Source organism: Xiphias gladius, chromosome 16 (assembly GCF_016859285.1).
Source record: "Xiphias gladius isolate SHS-SW01 ecotype Sanya breed wild chromosome 16, ASM1685928v1, whole genome shotgun sequence".
In the NCBI taxonomy this organism is placed as follows: Eukaryota; Metazoa; Chordata; class Actinopteri; order Istiophoriformes; family Xiphiidae; genus Xiphias; species Xiphias gladius.
The window spans coordinates 18,089,669-18,115,105 of record NC_053415.1 but is presented as its reverse complement, the minus strand read 5'-3'; the positions used below and the strand labels follow the sequence as shown (position 1 = coordinate 18,115,105).

General features: G+C 39.2%; 3 protein-coding genes across 8 annotated transcripts; 2 read left to right on the top strand and 1 right to left on the bottom strand.

The window, feature by feature from the left end:
• Positions 1 to 721: 721 nt before the first annotated feature.
• On the top strand, positions 722 to 6,544 carry LOC120802008 (DCN1-like protein 1). 6 transcript variants are annotated; one of them, XM_040149424.1, is made up of 7 exons: positions 722 to 824; positions 2,964 to 3,180; positions 3,336 to 3,504; positions 3,840 to 3,970; positions 4,058 to 4,140; positions 4,759 to 4,855; positions 4,952 to 6,544. In XM_040149424.1, the coding sequence occupies exons 1-7, from the start codon at positions 822 to 824 to the stop codon at positions 5,029 to 5,031; spliced, it is 780 nt and encodes a 259-aa protein (XP_040005358.1). In that variant the 5' UTR covers positions 722 to 821; the 3' UTR covers positions 5,032 to 6,544. The 6 variants fall into 6 exon arrangements, with proteins under 6 accessions (XP_040005358.1, XP_040005361.1, XP_040005360.1 ...); XM_040149427.1 differs by lacking the exon at positions 722 to 824 and adding an exon at positions 872 to 980; XM_040149426.1 differs by lacking the exon at positions 722 to 824 and adding an exon at positions 978 to 1,056.
• A 1,964-nt stretch (positions 6,545 to 8,508) lies between these two features.
• Positions 8,509 to 12,817, top strand: LOC120802007 (growth hormone-regulated TBC protein 1-A-like). Its single transcript, XM_040149422.1, has 8 exons — positions 8,509 to 8,570; positions 9,095 to 9,240; positions 9,324 to 9,482; positions 9,605 to 9,738; positions 10,256 to 10,352; positions 11,206 to 11,378; positions 11,483 to 11,668; positions 12,716 to 12,817. The coding sequence occupies exons 1-8, from the start codon at positions 8,509 to 8,511 to the stop codon at positions 12,815 to 12,817; spliced, it is 1,059 nt and encodes a 352-aa protein (XP_040005356.1).
• Positions 12,818 to 14,456: 1,639 nt separating this feature from the next.
• lamp1b (lysosomal associated membrane protein 1b) lies at positions 14,457 to 21,288 on the bottom strand. The gene is made up of 6 exons (XM_040149099.1): positions 20,862 to 21,288; positions 19,519 to 19,712; positions 19,289 to 19,417; positions 19,028 to 19,094; positions 16,708 to 16,875; positions 14,457 to 16,591 (listed from the first exon to the last, which is right to left on the bottom strand). The coding sequence occupies exons 1-6, from the start codon at positions 20,920 to 20,922 to the stop codon at positions 16,452 to 16,454; spliced, it is 759 nt and encodes a 252-aa protein (XP_040005033.1). The 5' UTR covers positions 20,923 to 21,288; the 3' UTR covers positions 14,457 to 16,451.
• Between the last annotated feature and the right edge of the window lie 4,149 nt (positions 21,289 to 25,437).

Genomic DNA, 25,437 nt, shown 5'->3' with positions numbered 1-25,437 from the left:
GCAATGTCACCTGTTAATATGTCTGTTATTTCAACACTGTGTTATTTGTGGTGGTGAAGGGACTACTTACACACACATACAGAAGGATTGATCTTTAATTGACATGTGCCTCCCTTTTAATGCCTTCTGAGACTCACACTGCATTTAAGAACCTTTTAATTAGCAAACTGATCATTAAAGGGCTCATCGTGAGTGATTTACTGAATGCAGGTGCACTTGGTCAAACAATGGTCAAACAGTCAAGCCTGTCAACATACAGTATCTCGTCTGCTAGATGTGTTAAATTAGAGTGATCAAGACTGAGTCTATTTTCAATTACAATTACAAAATTTTGGAATAAAAAATCAGATATTTCTCATGTTATCAATATTCTTTTTCTTGTAATTTTAAAATATTAGTAAATCTACCATGAATTTACAAGCATAGACAGTATCCAGTTTATTTGGTACACCGTGGTAAACTAATATAGTCTAATAGAACACTCCTGCAATAAATCATACGTTCTTAGTTACGATGTTTGGTTTTTAGTGTTTCAAAGAGGTGTTGTTTCAACTTTATGGTTATTTTAGAGGCTGTGGTTTGTGGTACACTGGGGAATATTTCTAGTATTTAATGTGCCCATATTGATAAACACCTGCAAGTATAAGCCCATACATTTCAACTACGGCTACTAATTACAAATGAGGCAAGGGGCAACAGAGAAGCCACTGCAAACCTCATCTCTCTCTACCAAAACCTTTAATAGGTGGTCGACTACTTTCGCGCATGCGCACAATGAGCGACAGTCGGGCTACCAAACTGGTCAAACAGCGGTTGTAAAAATGGTAGGTAACCAAAATAAAAACAAACCCAGGCATTGGCTTTAGTGCCATTAAGGCTTACCTTCACGACTAGTCTCGTATTATTAAAGTGTATGCCTCGTCGCGTTTTGACAAGCCTGCAATGGTCAATTACTTGTGTTCGCTGCTATTACAGGGAAGGTCAGTTGATATTTTGAGAGCAGCTAGCTAGCTACACGTCCCTTTTTGGCAGTCTGTTAACTTCGGCTGGGAGCAGGTCAGCCTTTGGACCTCAAACACAGACACACACAGGATCGTTCACGTGAAATCCTGGCATATACACGACTATACTGTCAGTCTGGTCTTGTGGTATTATCCCCATCGTTAATGTCAGTGATACATTCCGGCTAACTTAGCTAACGTTAGCCAGTAGAAGTTACTAGCTGGTGGTATGTAGACAATGCTAACCTAACGTTACCCATTTTGTGAAACAGTAAAACGTGCTGTTGTCACTACAGCCGTTTGACTTCATGTGGTCCTTACTAACAGAAATCAGTAACGGTTGGAAGTCTTTAGCGGCTCGGTGAACTCGCACTGTTTTAGTCTCCTGTTTCAGGAAATGCTGCTCTTCAGAGAAGAGCAAGTGCTCAGATAGTGCAGCTGCTGTGAGGAGATGGCATGGTGATTTTTCGACAGAGCTGGGGAATATTTCACGATACTATCGATTAGGGTCGGGATATAAGATTATTTCCATTATCAATTCATCCACTGTTTTTATTACTCGGTCAACCGTCTGGTCTGTAAAATGTCAGAAAGCAGTGAAAAGTGCATATCACAGTTTCCCAGAGCTTAAGTCGATGTCTCCGAATTGATTGCTCTGTCCAGTCAATAGTTAAAAAAAATCCAAATTTATTCATGTTGCTGCCATAGAAGACTAATTAAATAAGTGAAAATCCTCATTTGATCAGCTGAACCCATGTGATTTTTGACATTTTCGCTCTAAAAAAAATGACCTAAAAAAGTCGTAAACGGGCAGTTAATTATCCAATTAATCAACTAGGGCTGCAACAAACAATTATTTTCATTATCAATTAATCTGACAATTATTTTCTTGATTAATTGATAGGTTTTTTTGTCTGTATGTCCAAAATGAATGAAAAATGCCAGTCATGTTTCCACCCAAAGTGACATCTTCAAATGTCTCGTCTGATCAACAGTCCAAAATCTAGAAATATTCAGGTTACTCCGATACAAAACAGATAAAAACATTAAATCCGCACATTTGAGAAGCTGGAAACTCTAAATGTTTGGCATTTTTCTTTGAAAAAAACTGACTGAAACGATTTATCGATTATCAAAACAGTTGCTGATTCATTTTCTGACGATCAACTAAACAACTAATTGTTTCGGTTTTATAATCGACCAATCAATTAATCGACTAATCATAACATTGATATAGTGTTAGGAAACTAGATATCATTTGGAATTTGGCTTAAATTATGAAAATGACTTTAAAGCATAACTCTTGTTTATTACTAGTCTTAAATGGCTGCATTACAGTTTAATGATACAATAGTTGAATTTACTTGACTGTCTCTTGCCCACTGAAATTTACACTTAATGACTCCTCCTGCTTGCATTCATAACTGACTTCCAACAAAACCTCTTAACAATATCACTGTTAATGTATTCTGACAATATTGTGTTGTTTTTTTTTTTTTTTCCTTTTTTATTATTGCAGAGTATTTATGGCAGGGTGCTTGTGTTACACTCCAGACTTTTTGCACCTTTAGGTCATCCCATTTCCCTACTCATGTTACATCTATGACTGTAGTTATCTGAGGGGCCCTCTGGGGTACAGCTTGTGCTTTGAGAATCCACAACATCCCCCTTCAGCCCATGTTGCTTTTGGACAGGACATAATTACCACCACAGCGTCTTGGCTCACCTCCTTATAATGTGTGTTTGTCGGTGTGACGGACTAACCTTTTAAATATGTGTCGGAGTGTTTCAGAGTGTTTCCCAGTCTTTCCTGTTCTTATCACAGTTGCCTGAATGCTTGTAGATGTGTGTATCTCGTTTTGTGTCTTTGTCTGTGTATCGCTCTGTGTTTGTGTTTTGTTATCTGTACTCCCTGGTCTGATCGCACCAGTGTCTGACAGCCCCTGTCCTGTACTTGCACAGCATAAGCTGAAGTCTTCGCAGAGGGACAAGGTACGGCAGTTCATGTCCTTTACACAGGCTGGGGAGAAGACAGCTGTGTATTGCCTCACACAGAATGACTGGAAACTAGAAGTTGCTACTGACAACTACTTTCAGAACCCAGATCTTTACTGTAAGGAGTCCATGAAAACCTCTGTAGACCGGAAAAAGCTAGAGCAGCTCTACAATCGCTACAAAGGTAAGTGGGATAACTTATAAGTCTTGTGTTTTACACTGTAACATAATGTATCTACTAGAATGGAGCTGTTTGAAAAAAGGACTGTATTCTTTAAAAATTATAGACACTACATGTTTGCAAAAAGTGTGAGATGTTTTTTGTTTTTTTCCTGATAGATCCCCAGGATGAGAATAAGATTGGTATTGATGGGATTCAGCAGTTTTGTGATGACCTCTCACTGGATCCCGCCAGCATCACTGTGCTGGTTGTTGCATGGAAGTTTCGCGCTGCCACACAGTGCGAGTTCACCAAGAAGGAGTTTCTGGATGGAATGACAGAGCTGGGGTGAGTTTTGACATCAACAGCGTGTGACATGCTACGAAGTAGAACGTAAACACTGTGTCTGAAGTATCTTTGCATGGTCGATCTGTTAGTGTAGCTCCAGGGAAGGAAGGCTGTCTCTATATATAGACTCACTCAACCACAGCTTGAGTATTCTGTGTCTTCATGGAATGACTCAATGGAGGAGCTGCGGTGTTTGACTTTTGAGGTTCATGTGTCAGAGTTAACTTCAGCGAATTTGTCATCAGTATCAACAAAGTCATGTTGCCACTGTGTGGGTTGTCCGTGTATGATCATTTAGTTTGTTTATTTGTTGCTTAAATGGTCTCTTTCTCTAGGTGTGACAGCCCAGAAAAACTGAAGGCCCTTTTGCCAAGACTAGAGCAGGAGCTAAAAGATAGTGGGAAGTTCAAAGACTTCTACCAGTTCACCTTTAACTTTGCCAAAAATCCTGGACAGAAGGGTCTAGGTAAGCAGAGTTACAATAATAATAAGAACAACTTGCTCAGTGATATAGCTTATTGAAACAAGTGTTCTTCTTTGTGTCTGTGTGCAGACTTGGAGATGGCTGTAGCCTACTGGAACCTGGTTCTCTCAGGACGATTTAAGTTCCTTGATCTTTGGAATAGATTCCTTTTGGTGAGTCAAAGAAGTGAAACTATGAATGCACAGATAAAAAATGTTGAATCGGTATTGACACCAGTACTAGCTGGGTATCAGCCGTTCACGTTACATACAGTGTCTTTTGTCACTGTCAATATAAAAATTATGTCTTACTGATACTAGTTACATTCATTGAGTCATGGCAGGCCACTAACTGAGTTTTTCTGGCCACAGCAATCCCTGGCCTCAGGTTACTTTACATAAAAACAATATTAATGAGTTCTATGCTGTAACGTATACGCATCTTAAATTTGAGGGAAAACAAGAGCACTGGTATCAGATCGGTAGTCGGAATTGCCAGATACCCTGAGGTGAGGTAACGGAATTGGTATTAAGAGAGAAAAGTTTGGATGAGGGGGAACATGTGCCACAGACGGCTTAGAGTATACTGGTTTTCATTACACCTCCTTGAGTCAAAGAGCGGGACCAGCCAGTGACACTGGATGGTGTTTGATTGGAATGAAAACAGGCTCTATTCCTGGATCTCCAGCGCACATGCTGGCCCACTTGGTTATAGAGATAGACAAAATTTAAAAACAAGATGTGTGAAACCATGCATATACCATTATGCTCACCAGCACTTGTCCATTATAGGAACACCATAAACGATCCATCCCAAAGGACACATGGAACCTATTGTTGGACTTTGGTAACATGATTGCAGATGACATGTCAAACTATGATGAGGAAGGTGAGTTTGGAATGATAAAATGGATAAAAAAATCCCTCAGATTAATAAACATTTCATCACTGTGGCACTAATCATATCTTGGTGTTTCTTTCTCAGGAGCATGGCCAGTCCTTATAGATGATTTTGTGGAATTCGCTCGACCAATTGTAACAGGATCAAAACGTAAAACTCTCTAAATCCAAACACAACTCTGGAAAGCCAGAACGTTGTTTCTTTTACAGTGACTTCATAGTTTTTTTTAAGACTTGTACAAAAAAAGTGAAAATTGTAGACTTCAGAGAGAAAACAGAAGCACTTGAAACTGTCAGGAAACCACCTTTCAGGGAGCTGAGTAAAAACTATGAGAACAACTGGCCACATTTTTTGTCCTCATGAGACTGAGGCGTCATATGGACATTGCCAGATTCACCTCTGTCTCTCCTGTTGGATTCTCAGTATCCTGGACGCCCCTCTGCTCTGCTCCAGGAGGAGCACTACCTGTCAGGCCACAGCCCTGTAAGTGGGGATGGACACAGCACTGAGAGGAGGTTCACTGGCTGTGTGTACTCTAAATGGACTGGAGAGGAGAAAGCAGTGTGTTTTAAGATTCTTCCTAGTCAGCTTTGTTTTGTTATATGAAGCTCTGAGTGACTGTGCAAAGTTCCCACGTCTTACTCTAACTTCGGGACAGTGCTCACTACACCAGCACCAACAGAACTGTTGCAGTTTTTACTGTACATACTGTATCTATTGGGACAGTTTACAAAGAGAGCTATATGAAGAATAATATAAATATGTTGAATTTCTAAATGCAAAAGATGATTTCTTTTATGTACAGGAAATGCTAAGATCTCTAACGGGACGCCTCAATATTGTGGATGATATGCTGTTGGTTTAAATGTTAGGTGGATCTGTCAAGTCATGGAATTGTGAGCTTCTCATTGAAAGCATGTTAAACATTTTACTTCACTTTGGGCTGGTTTCACAAATAAATTTTCACTAAAGTAAAGGCAGTGCTTTAATTTACATAATTGATATTGGTTTGTGGTATTCCTTTGGATAATTGCAGTTGGGAATGGGTCTTCAATCCTAAATGTAATCAGTCCTATCCACAGTACCATGATTTTGCTTTCAAAAGAAACATTTTCTGACTGTTGAGGCAAGAGTTTTGTTTTTTATCAGTTGATCTCTCTGAGCAATCTATTCAGCAGCAGTTAAGAGAAATTTAAAGTTAAGAAATGACTGGCCCTTAGGATTGCATGGCACATATCTGTATGTTATGGCAGTGTGAAGCCCTTTGTTCAGAAGCCAGGAAACTAAAGGGGGCAACAACGGGACAACAAAGTAAGCCTTAAGAATAAATACCTGTCTGTTCAATATTTATATTTCTGTTCAAGCCCATCTGTTCAGTGTTACTGAAGGTAGTGAAAATTAGACTATATTGTTGATACATCATGTAAGTAGCCTAAGTATTCTGTTCATTTAAGAAAGATGAATAAAGCATGAGTTTTTCCGTAATCACACATGTATTTAGCTCTTTTGTTGTTGAAGTTAGATAATGGATATGTTTTATATCACATATGTAATTTAATTTCATAAAGCAGAATTATAATGATGGCAATACAACTGTGATAAATACTTTGTGTATTAGGTTTTTCACAGCAGACATTTTGAAATGTCACAGTATGGAAAGCACATGTAAATAATAAAGTTAATGATGACTGAATTCCAATTAGCTGAATTTGGACCAAATTCTCGGAACCTGTATCGGACCAGAGCGGAGGATGGTCCTTTGGGGATGGAAGTTTGTTTGGGGCGGGGGGGGGGGCACAGATCATGAGTTAATTACACTTGTATGATGTGTTGTTATTTACTCTTTGTTTACAACTTTGCAGTGTAACAGATCGATGATGCCGATGAGCTGATCAAGATTTCTATACCTCTTGTACATGTACAGTCAAAGTTCAACATTGCTGTTTTTTTTTTTTTATTCCACCAATAATTCAAAGCAGATCAAGTGACTCTGAAATCATTTCAGTGCCACCTCTTACTGCCTGTTGTGCCATCCTTAGTCAAAGACCGTGACTACTTTATAGCAATCGTCAACATGGTTTTTCTTTTCAAATAAGGTTTTATTACATCAATTCTTAGTATGCTGTAACATTCAGAATGACAGGAAAGGATGGAGAAAGAGTGGGTTGTACTGTAAAGGAGAGAAGCCAGGAGCAGGGGCAACTGCTGAGGTAATGTCCTCTATATAGTCTCTGGGAATTGGGGGGATTTAACAACCTGAGGAGGACTTTGCATTCTTCTATTACACATTGATACATCTTCAGATTTGACTGCTTTTAAGCAAAAAAGTTAAGCCTCAGCTAGGGGGAGTGGGACGAGCTGTAACACAAGACAGATATATTATCTCGCCTTTTAAAGAGTAACCAAGCCCCCTCTGAAAATCTTGTTTGCGCTGACCTCTAGTGGTGGAACCTCTCATCTTCCCTCAGTGATGGTCGTGTGTCCTTTCGTTGTTGGGTGTGGTTACAGGCGGCACATAGCCTGACCACACTCATCAGTGCAGGGTGTGGCTAAGGCCTGAAGCTTTCAGCCAGAGAGGGCAGCAAAACACTGCTTTTCAGCCTGGTGTTAAGTTACTCTTTAAATTGATACGGTGAACTTTTTAGCAAACAGCTGCTTATTTCCACATGGAGCTGATACAGAGCGACACGATCATTAGATGTAGTCGTGTTTCTGACCGCCTGATAGATTTAAGTGGAGTATTCACTCTTCATAGCTCTGCTTTAATCAACTCCTTTATCAACTCCTGGGGGAAATATCTGGCCCTTTAGCAGCGAAACGCTCCACTGTGCTCACCAACCAGTCGTCAACTGTGCCTGTGTGCTGTTTGGAGCTGGGCTGGTGGGGTAATGTGGGCTTATCAGAGCTTTTGGCTGAAAACACAGCTGCCTGCTGTGACCAAAAAAAAAAAAACGACGCTGATGAGAGCTGTGAGAGCGAACCAAAACAGTAAAGTGTTACTTGTATCGACTTCAGATAAATTTAAACAAAAATAAGAAAAGGCTTAAATCTTTCCCCATGATAATAATATTTCTGGTAGCACGAAGACAGCTTGGGGATGTGAAATTTAGAGAAAACATATTTAAATAGTTAGAAGTCAGTTAAAAATTTCTTATAGGGGAGGGGGTTGCAGTGGAGGAATTTTAACTCATGACTAGTATTTCTAAAATCTTGGGTCCAGCCCTGGCTAGGAAATAATATTTTACCATCTGCAAGAGGTTTATTTGAATAAAATGGTGAAATAGCTGCTGTAGATACTACTGTTACCCTTACTACCGGTACTCTTGCTATTGCTACCCTTACTACCCCTATTCATCTTCATGGACGGGTGATATGCAAGAGGACAAGCGTTACTGTGTCTCGTCCTCCAGTTGTTTTGCATGCAAATAAAGCACGTTCCTGTGGATGTTACCTGGGTGTTTCTTAAGCTGGCCCCTCCTCTCAGTGAGTGCTGTAAGGTGAGACTTTTGAAACTCAGATCGCTTAGTTACTTACCTTGACAGCAGCCAGTTTATCTCCTAGTGATAGAAATTAAATAACGTCGACGGTGCTGGTGTTTCCTGGCCTTGGTGGACTTCTGGACCTGCAGCGCGTGACACACGATGGAGAAGGAAATCAAAGGAAGTGCTGCTCAGCCTCTAACATGTAGTAATGGCAGTGAAAGGTAAGCTGTATTCTGATGTGGTTTTCTCTCTGACTGCATGCGTCATCCTTCTTTTACTGAGTTTTTAGATGGCTATTAGATGTATATTTTTGATGCCTCCTTCCCGGCTACCAGTTATTTACATCACTCTCTTTTCTTCATCAAGCCTTTTCTATTTGTACTTAATTTTTTTTAACTTAACAAACTTGTAAAGCCTCCAGCAGGCTTATCAGAAATATCATAGCTTAGTGTTGTTTTGTGGAAAAGACATGACCTTTTCTAGGTTATTTTCGAGCTTGAATTTTGCTCCTTGCTCCCAATCACACTTGAAAGTAATTCAAGCCTTACTTGTCATCCATCTTGGGCATCTGATCTCCCCGCTGTAGAAACCCTACCCTGTGGAGGCTGTTGTAAGTGTCTGTCATCAGGGAAAAGAATAGAAAAAGGAGGCTGGGGAGAAAAGTTGCCCCGATGTCAGTTCTTTCTTCACGGCTTTATGCATTCATATGTGCATGGTACCGGACTGTGTGGATTTGCCCCTGCAGGATTGACCCCTATGGCTTTGAGCGACATCATGATTTTGAATCCTACAAGGAGATGATGAATGAGTATGTAGCTGTCCTCAACAGAAGGTCTGTGAGGTGGTCCAGGCTCCTTCAAGAGAAACCTTGTGTAGAAAAGAATTTGACAGGTACAGAACACACATATCCAAACACAGTTTTATTTTGGTGCTCCGTGGTCTTGTGATGTGACTCTAAAAACCTGTTTTGGAAGTGAAGCGTTACGTGCGCAAAGGCGTGCCTAATGAGCACCGTGCCAGGATCTGGATGGCAGCTAGCGGTGCCCAGGAGCGACTGGAGAGTAACCAGGGTTATTACCAGTCCCTGCTGGCCATGGAGCATGACACCAAGCTGAAGGAAACCATTCATACAGGTGAGACAAAACTGTCTTTCCACCCTTCCTACGACCCTCTCATCAAAAAACAATGCACACCGCAACTTCTATCAACTCAGATTAAATTAGCAAATATAATTCTCTTTTTTTTTTTTTGGCAGATATGCACAGGACTTTTCCTGACAACGTCCTCTTCCAGAGCAAAGCTGAAAAGGCCGAGCCAAGCTTGCAAGGGGCTCTGAACAATGTGCTGCTGGCCTATGGAAACCATAATAAGGCAGTGGGGTACTGTCAGGTGAGACAAACTGCCACGGACGAGCGGACTCCCCTGTCTCACAAAATAATGTCAGTTTACCTAAAGAACAGGACTGGCTAGTTGCTTAATCACTAAAATAGGTGTGTAGCGTTTTCTCCAAATGTGGCTTTCATACCTTTGTATGCTAAATTCACTTACCCTGTCAGTTCCCCGTACAGCAAATGGAATCAAGTTAAAGACAAAGTCATATTTTGAGGTATTCTGTAGTCAAAGCTTCTTGCTAAAGATACAACCTGAGAACTCCCACTTTGGATTGAAAAAAGGTAGTTTGAATAATTGGGGTTACTCGTTATAAAAATGACTGGTATACAAGTAGCTGTTATTTGAGTATGTCATCACAACTATTTTGACAACCTGGACATATGTTCTCGTTGTAGAGTTTCTCACAAAACAAATCCATCTACTGAATGTGTATTTTTGTGTGTAACATCAGTGTCCTACAGTATGTCCTAGGGCCAACACACAGCTACATCGTCTCTGTCTCTTTTTATTCCAGGGCATGAACTTCATTGCAGGCTACCTCATCATCATCACCAAGGACGAAGAGAAATCCTTCTGGCTCATGGATGCGTTGTTGGGCGGAATACTCCCAGGTTGAGTGTGTTTTGCTTCTTTTTTTTTCCCCCTCACACACACAGGGACATAATTTAGCAGCATAAAGTGTGTGAAGGCAGGTTCGGTATAAATATAAAAGCGTTTTAAAGATCTTAAAATCTATTCTTAAATTAACTGGATTAATTGAAATGAGTTGGGAGACGTGAGGGGACTTCTACAGAACAGGTGTGAATGGGCACAACATTTTTCAACAAGTTCATCTTTTTGGGACAGACCTGTGAGCAATGTGCTACAGTAGTTAAGCCTCCCTGCAACAAAGGTCTGCATATTTTCATTTTTTTATAAAGGGAAGAAAGACATGATCTTATCTTTATGAGAGAGACAGAGAGAGAGCGAGAGAGAGAAAATGCTGCTTCAGCTGTATTCCTTACATCCAGCTGAAAGTAAGATCAGTGATATCATCCAAATTTATTTGCCTGTAATGTGCTGTTTTTCTCTACTTTGAACCAACAACTGTCTGTGTTTCATTATGACCCACGTGGAGTTTGGTGTAACTGATGTTAGAAATGGATTTTTAAGGTAATTAAGGCAGCCAAAGTATTTGTGATAAAGACTATATGGCGTTGTGTGTCATCTGCATAATAATACACATTAATAGTGCTTGCTCATGATGATCCCTAGTCGTCATTTAAAAGACTGAAGACTAGTGGACCTAGGGTTTGAGCCTTGTGGCACTGCACATAGAACATTCTCCCAAGAATTTAAGATTTTAAAAAAATCTGAAACATTTAGATCTGATCTAAGAGATATGTTTAAATAGCAAGTAACACGTATCACTCCTGCACTCAGAGGAAAATCAATGTGAGCTCATCTAAGCGTGGGATATTGTAGATTACTACAGCCCAGCCATGTTGGGGCTGAAGACTGACCAGGAGGTTCTTGGGGATCTGGTCAAGGCTAAAGCCCCTGCAGTAGGTCAGCTCATGGCCCAGTATCCCGGCATATGGACCCTGGTTGTGTCGCGCTGGTTCATCTGCCTCTACATTGACATACTCCCAATTGAGGTGAGGAAAAAGTTGGTGTTTAATGGTACAGACAAAAGAGGATTTGACAGTGATGTTGAAGCACATCATTTTACAGACATCTTCCTCGTCTCTTGTACTTGCAGACAGTTCTGCGAATCTGGGATTGTCTTTTTTACGAAGGCTCCAAGGTTCTTTTCCGTGTTGCTCTGACGCTCATCATTCACCACCAACCTGAGATCTTGAGAGCTCGCTCTTTGCCCGATGTGTGCGAGTGTTTCAAACAGATCACCTGCGGATCATTTACTCTGGAATGCCACACCTTCATGCAGGTGAGATGATCAAGGACAGCCAGAGAAACTAATGAGGAAACACAGGCTGTTGTTACGGGGGCCATCTTTTTCCTTTAAAATGAAATCTATCCAACTAACTATTTCCATTAAAATGATGGATTTTCTTGTTTACTCGCTTCACAATTCAGAACAGTTCTAACACCAACTCCAGCTTTGGAATGGTGACAAAAATTTGCAAAACAAATTGACCCACATTAAGTGCTTTAGGGCCGCAGTTAACAGCTTATTTTATTTTGATTAATCTGCTGAATATTTTGTTGATTGAACACTGGGTGTGTAAAATGTCAGAAAATAGTGAAAAATATCAAGTTTCTGGATTCCAAGATAACACCTTCAAAATGTCTTGATTTCTCCAAATAAATGTTCTCAACCCAAATATTTTCACCTTACTATCATCGTCAGACAAAGAAAAGCAAGGAGTCTTCACAGTTGTGAGGCTGGAATCAACAAATTTATGGCATTTTTTTCTTCAAAAATTAATTAAATGGTTAATCGATTATCGCAACTTGTTGCAGATTAGTTTTCTGTTGATGGACTAATCAATAAAGTAACTAGATGATGACAGCTCTAAAGTCCTTTGTATTTTTAGTGGTTCACTGCTGCACCTTTTTTAAAAAGATGAGCCTTTAATTTATCTCCCAAACACTAGTAAACATGACCTATTTCAATATGATCAACCTGGGAAAGATTCTCCACTCAGGAAAATTGGTAGGAAATACTCCTAAATGACAAACAACGGAAGAGAGGTTGGTAAATCAGCTCAAGGAAACATTTCTGACTTGACATTTAGTGAGTGACCTTGTGCAGAGGACAATATATATATATTCCAAAAATACTGATCAGACATTGTGGTAACGTGACAAATGTTGCATATAACCAGGGTTTATTCCAGTTGAAGCGTTTACATGACATACTATTGATTGTTTGATTTGTTTGCGGAAATTAAAGGCTCCATGTAAACACAGCTTGTGTTTCCATACTCCTCTTCAACCCTCATCCATTTGTTGACAGAAAATCTTTCTACAGAAAATCTTTACAGAACCTGGGAGTCTCTCTATGGCAACTATTGATAAACTGAGAGAGAAATGCAGGCAGCGGATCCTGGAGGAAGAATCTAGACAGCCGTAGTTTTGGATCCACCGTTCCTCCCCATTTACCACTATTACTAAATGGACATACTGGCGGCTTTAGATATATGAAACTCTTAATCCAGTAGACTGAATATCTGAAGGATGTGCTGAAGCTTCTCAACTGATGTCAAGATTTTATAACCTTGTCTTTTGCTGAGGGTCCCTACGTCTTCTGAATATTTTTGCTGCTATAGATACTTCAAGATCCTCGCGTCTCACGCTTTTTTTAAAGTATTTAAATCTGTCATAGTACTGATACAGTGTATTTGTTTTGTTACAGTGGAGAACAACAGTTGTGACGGTGTAAATTCTGGTTTATTTGTGTCTTTGATCAAGTGTCCTATGGAAGAAGGGAATTGCACAGGAACACAAAATCAACTGTACTGCTTTAATCGTCTATTTCACAATAAAAAGTAAAACTGGATGTTTAGAACTTGGTGTGGTTCTGTCAACATTTACAGAACCTGGTGTTTCACTTCTTATTGTCAATAGAAACCCAACAATTACCCTAATCTGTTTCCTGATTTAACTGGCCTCAAAAATGCATCTGCCAAACAAAGGTTAGAGGAAGTGGTCATTTTAGCCTTACATGACAGGTTATTCAGGGACTGAAATCGACTGAACTGTGTAAATAATGTATCAGTCACAGAAAATCAAGCTGTTGGTTTCTGAGCTCGGACGAAAGGCTTGTTAAGCTCTATTGTCCCAGTTGGGAAACAGAGAACTGGAGGCCTTTTCAAGAGGAAGGTACTTTCATTCCTTTGCTCTCTAAAACCTTTTACCACCTCAGATCCACTGGGGTAGGTTTAAATACCTTACAGCCATGGACGGATTGTGAGACTTTGGGCCCCTGGACACAAACGAGTAAAAAAAAAAAGAAACCAAAAAAAAAACATGATGTCTTTATTATTATGGCTCTTTGGTCCTTTTGGGTCTCTTTTCAGCATATGATTGATAGCAAACTCATACAGAGGATCTGGTACAGGGACCCCGGCCCTGTAACCAGTGATCAATCCGAGATACTAATAAGCCAACCACCCATTACCTTCTGACTTTAGTAGGGGGGGGCAGCAGGAGGGGACCCCTCTGGAACCACCCATGCAAATCAAAAACATGGACTGATGTAAACAGACCTCCTCCTGGTTTTATTCAGATACTTTAGTAAACATGATTCATGTAACAGGCTCCAAGGTGCCTGACAACTGTTGTGACTATCAAACATGTTTGCCAAACATCTTTGGACCCTGCATTTAAAGGCAGACCGTTGCAGAGGAAAAAAAAAACTAAACAAAACAAAACATGTATGAGCCAGGTACTGCAGATGTGACAAAACGGTAGTTCGGGTTCCTGTCCATAGGGCTATGGCCCTATGGATATAAAACCTGTAAGACTGAAAACCGTTAACCGTTGTAAAAAAAAAAAAAGTTATTTGTCCTGATTTTATATACAATTTTGTAATTTCATCTTTTTTACATGAAAAAACAAAATGTATTGGCATAATGCATGTCCCCTACTCAATACCACAATTATTCTCAAATAATGTACCGCCACTTCTACGGAGTCCAAACAACCATGACTAACCAGAAACAGGTTTGACAGCTGATTAACTGTAGGAAGGCAAAACAAAAAAGTCCACCAGCCTTGTTCTTTCACTTTTATTGACCTCTCCTTTAGAAAACAGTTCAAACAAATCCATTAAAACCTTATTAAATCACTACACGGATATTTAGATGAGGGAGAAAAGAAAAAAATAAAAAACATAAATAACTGTACTTCCTCCTATTACATCAAACAATGCATATTAAGGGTAATAACAGTACATGAAGGCTATGTGAGACACAAAGAAAATGTCCCATACATGGCAGCACACAGTGTCAGTGAGTGGGAGTGATTACCTCTGTGAATATTGGCTTAACTTTAATCCCATCCATGTTACAGCTGGAAAGGCACTGATAAACACCGACCAGAGCATTTTGGCCATTTTAATCATTACATGAGGCTGTTTCTCAGGACTTTAGTGCAACTTCTATCCCTTCAGCAACCAAATCCCAAGTGGGCCCAAAATCAGGAAAAACAAACAAACAAAACCACCCAGCGGGCTTAAATAAAGCAACATTATTACGTTCATACAGTGATGTCCTGAGCTTTTTCATGCACTAAGCCAACAGCACTTTTTATAGATTTTTTTTTATAGCAAATCCCGGTGTGTGTCTATTTTGTAACAGCAGAATCCTAAATAGAGGCTGTCATCACTTTGGGATCTACAAGTAATTTGCTTTTGTGCCGAGTTAGATGAGAAGATCAAAGCCATTGCCATGTCTGTACAGTGAGTATGAAGCTGCAGCCAAAAGACTGGTTAGTTTAGCTCAGCATAAAGAATGGAAGCAAGGGGAGAAAGCAAACCTGGCTCTGTCCAAATGTAACAGAATCCACCTACCAGCACCTCTAAAACTCACCACTTAACACGTTATATCTTGTTTTGTTTTTTTATCTCTACAAAAAGCGAAGGGTAAAACAGATAAATGTTGTTTTGCATGAGGTTATGAGCCTGGCCAGCTCCCGGCCAAGAAACAGTCTTGGCTAGAATCAACAACCACAACTCAGTTTTACTCTTCAGCTTTTGTTTAGACCAGATACAGTGTGTTCGTTAGTGAACTTTGGAGGTTGTAGTAGGCAGATTTTTTTTTGGCCTTTGGACAGTGCCAGGGTAGCTGTGTCCCCTTGTTTCCAGTCTTTATGCAGAGCTAAGCTAACCATCTCCTTGACGTAGCTTGATATTTAGGAAATATAAGAGTGATATCAAACTTCTCATCTAATTCTCTGCAAGAATGCAAATGAGCCTACTTCCCAAAGATGCTAAAGTACTCCTTTAAGTGAAACGAAAAAAAAAAAAAGTTAAAATTGCCTCCAAGTCCTATAAAGCTGACAGCTGCATCTACAGTCTCCATACAAAATGTGTTGAGTACCTCTCAGAAAGAAAGACAAGCATTTCACGACTAATCCCAATGGACAAAATGAATCCCTAAATGTAACACAACTACTAAGGAGTCTCCTCACGTCCTTTTCAGGATTAGGATACTATGTTTTTTGCAAGTTCCCTAAAATCTGCATACTTCGGCTAAATGTAGAGTTGCAATTTAAAAAAAAAAGTCATATCTTTACTGTCTGAAGTAGATCAAGTTAAACAGCAAGAAATATTCCCTTCATATTAGCAAACCTTATTTAGGGCGAGACCACTACAAAAGGTCACCCAAAAAAGCTACAGTAGCAATTCCCTCAAATCCCACAATCCCTCAAAATTCCTTCCACAGAAATCATAAATAGTACAATACAACTTGAGGACTGTCGTGGACCCTCTGATCAACATCCCCTGCTTTACATGGTACCACTAAAGAGTTCAACACAATCTCTAAACAAAGTCCCTTTTTTTAATGAAAGAGCGGGTCAGTTCAGAAAGCGCATAGCAACGTCACAACGTGATAATGACTCGTGTTAGTGATAAGGGCAAGGAACGGTACACAGAGAGATGGAGGGACAGAGGGGCACAAGGTAGAGTGTTTAGTCTCATTAAACAGTGGTTAAATTCATGGGTGGGGTTCTGGCCCCGGGGGACAGGAGAGCGACAAGACATCTCAGATGGTTTGGTAGCCAGCATGGCTCCTCTTCCTGCCAATGAGGTAGGCCAAGAGCACAATCAGGACAAGACCAGCTAAAGCTGCTCCAACTACGATGGGGATCAACATGTCATCTTCATCCAACTGGCATTCCTCAGCTGAGAGTGAGACATGTGAGGAAGGACACGTTAGAGCAAGGAAGCAGTAGATTCATTTTCTCACATTTTACTTGGCCATAAGAAAATCTAATGTTGTTCATGTCAAAAGTGTTTACCTGCTCCAAACTGATTTCCGGTCAGACCGAAGGGCTGCACCTGCACCTGGAAGGTGTTGATGGACAAGTTCTGGGCCACATTCAGGGTTTGCTCTTCTCGGCACATGTATGAGTATCCCAGGGTGCCACGCAGGTAGTCCAGACTGTTGTTATGGGCTGAGAAGGCGTCTATGGCAGAGGACAGAACAGGGAGTGAAAAGACATGAGAGGGGAGTCTGGTTTTTAATATGAAGACAGATTCATCTGAAAGGAAAAAAGGATTTAAGACACAGTGAAATAAAAGAAATACATTTTCCAAGTTCTTATCCCGTGTCCCTTATTGTTGATGACTCATCTTGAATATACATCAATTTATCAAATTAAATGTGATTCTGGGAGGCTACCTGACCCCACCCATCACATAAAACCACAACTGATCAGCAAAAACTTTGTTTACATTTCCGAAGAATTTGGCTGAGGTCTAATTTATTCATTTCTGTCTGTCCCCTGCCTCCTGGTCTAACAGCAGGGTTGGGGAAGGTGTGGGTGGAGGCCAGGAGTCCTTTACAGCTCCCTATCATTTGGTATTCACTAAGCCTGAGTGATCCAACCAATCAATTGAATGTTAATCATTTGAATTAAATCCCTCTAGTAAATACTAATTGCCCACATATGGAAATGTGTCTCATTATGGAAGGTACTCCAACTTCCAATAGGAAAAGACCAGGGGTTTTCCTGAATAGAGGACTGAATTCCCTGCCACCTCTATCCAAGTGTACGGCATCAATCGTGTCACCACTGATGGCAACTGTTAATACTGCAGCAGCAGCAGCGTTACACTTGAGTGGTACTAAATTAAAAGAAAACACAGCCGAACAACGCTCTAGCTAATGAGCCCTTAAGATGCATAGTTTACGTTACTTAAAAGATGCCCTAAGTTTGTAAAGTGTAACAGACAGAATACAGGACAAGTGCTGCAAGATGTAGAGACTGACGATGGAGGGAAGAGTCAGAGCACCAGAGTTACAGATCAACTAGTTTTCCAGTTAACTTGTGACTTAATGTGCCATTAGAAATTCTCCTGTAACAAACAGGGAAAGAAAAAAACATTCAACTGTCTTGGTGAATCCCTAGTTGCTGTCTTTTTCATGATGGCAAAAATCAAAACATATCCATGGAATTCTTTTTTGGTGTCTTAGACTTGAGTCTGCCTATTCCCAACAATAATTATTCAATCGCATTTTAAGTGTGAAAGATATAAAAAAATAAAATAAAATCATCATACACAATGCAGCTACATGGCCTAGTGGATTCGTGGAGCATAACATGCAATCACAACTTGCCTGGTCTGATAGGGACCTTTACTGCATGTTTTTTTTCCATCATGGACGAAATACTAGAATGCCTTTCAGGATAATGCATTTGAATCAACGCCTCTCTAACAAAACAAAAACCAAATATTTCATTACGGTATGATTTATTACATGCAAGTTGTTTCAGATTACATCATATCGTAGAGGTGTTCCTATTTTCCTGGCGATTCAGTGCAGATTTTAAGCACTACATTGTGAATAATGTATAATTTGGTGTGACAGTGTAATTTTCAATAATGCTTTATTTTACGGGTCCGTAAATCCTAATTTATTTACAAATAATCTCCAAAGAAGTTCCCTGCAAAGACCCATATAATTTGGTCCTAATTATAGGTATAAATAGAGAGTGATACTAACATACAATTCAGAATAAATAAAGAATAAAGTTTCGTACAATAAATGAACGAATAACAAATATTCACTGGGGTTAAAAATGGGGCTATTTCTTTCATGGAAATTCATCTGGAAGTCAATAATAAACTCAACACAACGAAATGAACTGAATAAAATAACAGTGTCAGAACTTTATCTCTATTTTTTCGGTCATTACTACCACACTAAATTGCTCTTTTCAGAAAATCTATAAGAAATTATTAGGAAATAACAGACCTGTACAATAAAGCATTACCAAATCTTCCTGTTATATTTATTGTCTGCCTACCTTGTAAACATAGCCCCTTTTACTATATAAAATCAAATCACTGTTCATCATACGGTCACACAAGACAGAATAGGTATATGAGGCCTCACACATCTGTTTAGGACCTAGTGCACGTTTAAAATGATGTTCCTATTAGTTCACTAAGGCACAGATGTTGTGCAGCCTTTCGTTCATTGATTCATATGATCATATGGTTCATCATTCAAATATGAAAACTATACTAAGATCACAGGATAGGTTGGACACATGCTTATTAAATCTGATACAAGGTAGCTTGCGTGAACACTGGAAGGTAAAGTGCACTCACCTTTCATGTCTGGCCAGGCTGCTGACAGAAGCACTTCACTCAAATGGTACTTGTTGGCCGTAGTATTCTGGAGAAAGAAGTCAGCAACATGGTAGTCAGCAGACAGTTTTCCTCAAGCTATAGCTGCCATCTAGTGGCTGTTCCAGGAAGAATAAGATCAAAATTAAACTGCCCGTCAAATAGGCAAGGGGATAAATGGCACGTGGTTTTATTCACAGGGTTGTGATGTACAAAGCAGAGAGAGCAGGTGCAGTAACTTACCAGGGTGAAGGTAAAGGTGACGTTAGTTTTCTCTGCATCCGTTGTGAGCCGCAGGGAGGCGCTGTCTGATTCACATGATCCAGAGCTCTTTGTCATATTGGGCTGAAGGTTCACAACTTCCTGCACAGTCTGTAAATATAGGATGCAACATTTAGCATTTAAAACCTGCGAGCGTGGATATATTTGTAGCTCAAAAAGTATATGGACGACAGTTGAGTGTATTTAAGTACCTTCATCTGGGACAAAGAAATGAAGGTGATGTTGAGCTGGAGGCCCATGGATGCCAACAAACAGGCAGTACCATTGCTGTTGGTGACCACATAGTTTCCTCTTTCAGGTCTGCCAGGGTCTTTGTGCGGCGCAGCAGTGGTTTGGGCAGTCGTGGGTGGGGCAACAGTAGCAAAACCCTGGTGCAGAGCGGCAGCTGCAAAAGTTTTTCAGTTAAACAAAGTATAAATTACAAATTACATGTTTGCATAAGTATTCACCCCTTTCATAGGACACACCTAAATATCCGCTGGTGCAGCCAATATGTTTTAGTAGTCAAATCATTTGTCAAATGGAAATCACCTGTGTGTAAACAACAAGGGGTTTCAACTGATTGTAGTGTAAATACAGCTGTATCTGAAAAGTCCAATTTCTGGTCAGTTGGTATCAGGGCAAAACCTACACCATGATCCATCATATAACCATGAAATTGTGGGGAAAAAAAGAATAGCTTTTTGTAACTCAGCTCATTATTATGAGATGTCATTTAATCCTGCCCACATTTTATTTTTACCAGCAGATGCAATGAGTACTGTTTGATATGAAGTGTTGGGTAATGAACTTATTTCCATTACAATTTGTCAGAACTTTCAGTGTTTCAGAAAGCTTCCTTTCTCCAATACAGGTTACAATTAAGTCTTATATATATATATATATATATATATATATATATATATATATATATATATAGATAGATAGATAGATAGATAGATAGATAGATAGATCTATATATAGATATATAGATAGTTTAATAAAGAGAGTTTAAAGACTGTTTAAATCACAGTTTCATATTTTTTTAATCCTTTATGTTATTTGTGAAAACCCAAAAAAGGGTAATTTCACTGCCTTTTTCTTCCCTATCTAGACCACATCAGACCAGGTCCAGATTAAAATATATATATATACACCATACCTAGACTTTTCAAATCTGGACTAGTGTAACAGGGAGAGTTTAAAGCACAGATTCAGATGTGTGAAACCTGCAGATCGGGAGCTAGCTTCCTCGCTGCTCCATGAATGACTGAATTCGGTTCAGGCTCAGAGGCAGACTGCACACAGAACCAGAGTTACCGGGGGGGGGTCCAAACAGCATGGTAAAGTTAAAACACTGATTCCGCCACACGTTAACTCACCATAACCTTACATGTGTAAGCCCGACAAAACTAATCGCTGCACTAACCTACATTTATGTGTGGTTATTACAGTTTGAAGTAACATTAACTGTATTGGTGTAAACGTTGTCTAGGCACCAATATTGGTCATCTTTGACCTTCGGGTCCGGTAACCGTGGATAACCAATACTCACCTAAAATCAATTGTAACGTTAGTCCCAGGCTCCATGAGTAGACACCGCCGATCTGCGTCATGTTTCTGCGGTTTTCTCTGCTGCTGCTGCTGCTGCTGCTTCACCGCTGGTCAGGACGAGATCACGGCGGCACAACGACGACGCAGGACGCGGCCAGTTAGCTCGGCGAGGAGATGTTGTGCTAGCCGGCTAGGCTAACGTTAGCGTCACAACAACGGCAAGGGAAAACAAAAGTCACTGATTTGTTGGGATGATAAAGCGCTGTTCTTGGCGACAAAAAAAACCCCGTTAACGTTTCTGGCTACGCGTTTCAACGTTTTCGTTATATTAGCGTAAGCTAGCAGTGGTGTTAGTTTTGCTCTGATTTAAGACTTAAACAACGCCACCGGAGCAAAGACTGACATCAGGATCATGTGACAAGCGGCTTAAGAAACACCTAGAAAGTCACGTGGTAAACAGTTTATACAAGAGTTTAGGGACAAATATCACAATACAATACAGAATACAACATATCTTACGATACAAAATAATAGTGCAACTATTTTACTTACGTATATTTTCGAGGTACTTGTGTGTTTGACTTGAGCATTTCCTTTTTTCCTACTGCGCCTCAGTTCAGTGGACTTTGTTACGCCACTGCATTTATTTAACAGCAGTAGTTACGAGTCTGTTTCTAGATTAAGCTTTTACATAAAAAAAAACAAAACAAAACATCTGATAAGCATGCAAAATACCAGTGGTGGAGGAAGTACTCCGAAGTAAAAGAAGCAATGTAGAAATACTCCGTTACAGGTAAAGGTCCTGCATTCAAATTTGACTTAAGTAACAGTACAAAAGTATTAGTAACAAAATATACTTGAAATTTGTCCTTATGCAGAAAGGCCCATTATAGAATAACGTGTATTATAGTTGTGTATTGTAGCCTAAATATGGATGCATTGATGTGTTCATCACTTTAATGTTGCAGCTGGTAAATTACTTAATACACTGTTGGTTTATGATCTCCCCCATCTTAACCTATAACAACACATTACATATTATTTGTTGATTATATCCTATATTATTCGTCTGAATCTGCAAAGTAACTAAATTTATCAAATAAATGTAGCAGAGTTAGTACATTTCCCTCTGAAATGTATTGAAGGAGGAATGTAAAGTAGCGGAAAAAGGAAATACCCAAGTAAGGTACAAGTACCTCAAAATTGTACTTAAGTACGTTATTTGAGTAAATGTATTTAATTAATCTACTCCCCTATCAATAGCACACCTCCATTTTGATCATGGATTATGGGAAGAACTCAAATATCCACTACTTGTATCTGTCCACGTCATTCTTCCCCTGGTGTCCTCCATTTCAGTGCTTCCCAACCCTTTTGACTTGTGACCTCTAATTAAATATCAGTCTGAAGTTGAGGCTTCTCGTCACGTTTCAGACGCCTGTGAGTTTTTAAGTGGAGAGTAGAGAGACATTCCCCCTCTAAACAGTTCACGATGTTGCGGCCATATGGCTGTGGGAAGCATAATTCTCATCCTTCCCCTAGAATAAATGAAAATGTTTTTGGATGGTGGAAAGTCACTAAGTCACATTTACTCCAGTAGTGTATTTAAGAACAATTTTGAGGTACTTTACTTGAGTACGTCCATTTTAAGCCACTTCACACTTCTACTCCACTACATTTCAGAGGCAAATAATCAACTACATTTATTTAACAGCTATACTTTCTAGTTACTTTGAAGATGAGTATTTTACATACCAAATATAAATGTATTTGTATGGTTAGGTATTTAAGACGAAATAGGAACGTTAATGAAGATGATTCTGTTAGTTGCATGTAGGGTCCAGATGCTTGGATGTGGGCGTCTAATTAAAGGTTCATAAGGTCAGGCCTCAGAAGTCCCTGAACACTTCACAAACCTGTGTCAAAATGAAGCTTCCTCTTTGTGCAACTGAACCCTTCCTCAGTCATCTGTCTGCTGGTTCAATAGTTTCCTTAAGTGTCACAGATCAGTGTGATTGTGCAATTTGAGTCAGACACAACACTTTAGAAAGATGCAGAGGTCTTGTGTTTGTAACCCCTTCCTTTACACAGACACACACTAACAAGTATCATGAGGCCAAACTACCTTTTGACCTTTTGAACATACAATCACTTAAACAGCCTGTTACCGGCTACAAATGTCAGATCAATCTTTTTTGCAGCTTTCTGATGGACTGTTCACATTTCTCTCGTCAGCGGTTAACCAAGAGGCACATTTTGTACCCCTCAACCTGTACTATCAATTTTTAAGTTTCTGCTTGATAACATGTGGTTTAGTCTGTTTTGCCACATTTTTAGATACGTCACTGACGCCCGTATCCATATCTATAAAGATCCAGAGTTATAAAAGAACAAAATTCATCTAAATTCAGATTACTTATATATTTCTTTGCAAAACATGGTTGTCTATTTTATAAGATAGTACAACTATAAGTTCATATAGTCCAGTACTATAAAGTTGACACTTTATTTGAACCCTACCTACTTTATACAGCATTTATAAGCAGTATAAAAATACATTGTTTATACAGTAACACTGTAATGTAGTTTGGAGCAGAAATAAGAAGATTTACTTGTATTATTATTGTATTGGTCTATAATTTCTAATATGAAGTGTCCATAACTGGTGCATAAAGAGTTAATTAAAGCCTGATTACAGTATGTACGACATACTGTAGCTGTAATCATGTATAATGGATGACGAGTCGCATAAACGCTATGTTATAAAGCATGTATTAATAATTCATCATTTGTCTTACTATTGCCACAGACACAAAATGAATTTCTGAAAGGAAAATTAATGTTTAAAACTGTTTATGCTTCATGAATTCTTGAAGAAACACTTGAATGCTCTATTATATGCTTCCAGATACATGACAAAGTGTTATAATGTGCTATGAACCATTTATTAATTGGTTACATACTGAATGCTAAATGGGGGGAGCAGAGAAGGCAGAGGCAGAGGAGCTCGTCCATGATGCTAAAATGAGCCTAGAGGAAGAGATTTTGTCAGGTTTTGAGGAAACCAGCTGAACACGACAGTCAGTGAGACTTTCAGTGGGTGTTGAAGGCTGCAGGATGCTTTGAAGTACACACAACCCAGTCTCAGTCCACTGACAGTGAGTCAGTTCAGCCCATTCCTCTGATCAGAGAGAGGGGAGAATGCGACGGAGGCAACTACAAACAACCAGGAGAGAAAGATAGAAAGACATGAAAAAAAATTGTTTTTGCAGATAGAGAGAAAGAGAGAGAGAGAGAGAGACATGGACAAACTGTGGACAGGTGAGTTTATGTTTTTTGTGCTCCCAGTGTCTGTTTGCTGTAACTATAGGTGAGACAAATCCATATTTTCCTAAATGCCTTTACTGGGTTTGAAAAAAGGCCTGAAATGTTTACCTGAAGAAGGAAAGCCGTATCACCTCTTTGGATTTGTAAATGAGTCATTGAGTGTTAAGAAACCAATTCTGAATTAATTTAGAAAAACTAAACTCCAATAGGTCTTGTATTTACTCCCTGATTCGGAAATGTTTTACATTTTCCATTCATTAGTAATAATAAATAATTGTTGCTTATATATGGAACACAGGAACTGAAGTGATAAGAGAATTATTGCTAAACTCGCTGTGTCCATTGATGGCACAAACATTTAATTAAAATGTAATACACAAAATAAAATATGTTTATTGCTCTTAAATTTGACATACTGCCGAGACATTGTGGCTATTTTTTTCTTCTTACTCTATTTATGAATAAATCTATATGTGGCTATAATTCACAGAAGTGTCGAGATAGAGTATAAAATAATGCACTCCTTTTCTTTCTTTTGGGTTTTACTTGAGAAGTTTAAGTTTTCATGAGCAGAAGTTTGTGAGCATTTGATGTTTCCCAGACTTTCTCTTTTATGTCGTAGTTAGGGAGAGTTTCTGAAAAAAAATAATATTTTCATAGTGATGAAAACCACTTTCAAAACCCTGTCATGTATTTCAGTCACATTCATCATGATGATTACAAGAAAATGTGCATGAATAAATAATCTCCCTCCAGACACTATACAGTGTGTGAGAACACTTAAGGTAAATTTTCACTGTTCATTTTTCTCAGCGACTTTTGATTTAAGAAGAAAAAACATTCAAACTTTCACAGCAGGAAAACACACCTATTGATCAGAGTCTATCTTGCTTCATAAAAAGAAAATGTGACTCACGTCAAAGCACATGTTCATTACGACCCTGAGACATCACTAAGCAACAATCACTAACTATTGATTAGGAAATATATGCAGTGTGAGCACTGAGGAGAGCGCTCACTAACGATTCAAGGCAAACAAATTTAAGAAAGCAAACAATGTCTTCTTTTCATTTCAACTTGAAGTAGCTTTAAGGCTGGAAAAATTATCTTATTCTGCACATTTATTGTGTATTATTTTGTGCTAGTTTTTGATTTTAGGTATATGATGAGTGAAATATACAAATAAAGGTCATTACTTTTTCATGGCTGCACCGTTTCATCAACTGAAAATATCCATGGATGTTTTGTGC

Bases quoted from the DNA above. Each gene is read 5' to 3' on its own strand.
- LOC120802008 (XM_040149423.1), top strand. From the start codon at position 2,835: ATGCTTGTAGATGTGTGTATCTCGTTTTGTGTCTTTGTCTGTGTATCG. The intron at 3,181-3,335 runs GTAAGTGGGATA...TTTTCCTGATAG, and splicing joins GCTCTACAATCGCTACAAAG to ATCCCCAGGATGAGAATAAG. The intron at 3,971-4,057 runs GTAAGCAGAGTT...GTCTGTGTGCAG, and splicing joins TCCTGGACAGAAGGGTCTAG to ACTTGGAGATGGCTGTAGCC.
- LOC120802007 (XM_040149422.1), top strand. From the start codon at position 8,509: ATGGAGAAGGAAATCAAAGGAAGTGCTGCTCAGCCTCTAACATGTAGT. The intron at 9,739-10,255 runs GTGAGACAAACT...TTTTTATTCCAG, and splicing joins AGGCAGTGGGGTACTGTCAG to GGCATGAACTTCATTGCAGG. The intron at 11,379-11,482 runs GTGAGGAAAAAG...TTGTACTTGCAG, and splicing joins TTGACATACTCCCAATTGAG to ACAGTTCTGCGAATCTGGGA.
- lamp1b (XM_040149099.1), bottom strand. From the start codon at position 20,922: ATGACGCAGATCGGCGGTGTCTACTCATGGAGCCTGGGACTAACGTTA. The intron at 19,418-19,518 runs GTACTTAAATAC...CTATATTTACAG, and splicing joins TTTCTTTGTCCCAGATGAAG to ACTGTGCAGGAAGTTGTGAA. The intron at 19,095-19,288 runs GTAAGTTACTGC...TTCTTTCTCCAG, and splicing joins TCACCTTTACCTTCACCCTG to AATACTACGGCCAACAAGTA.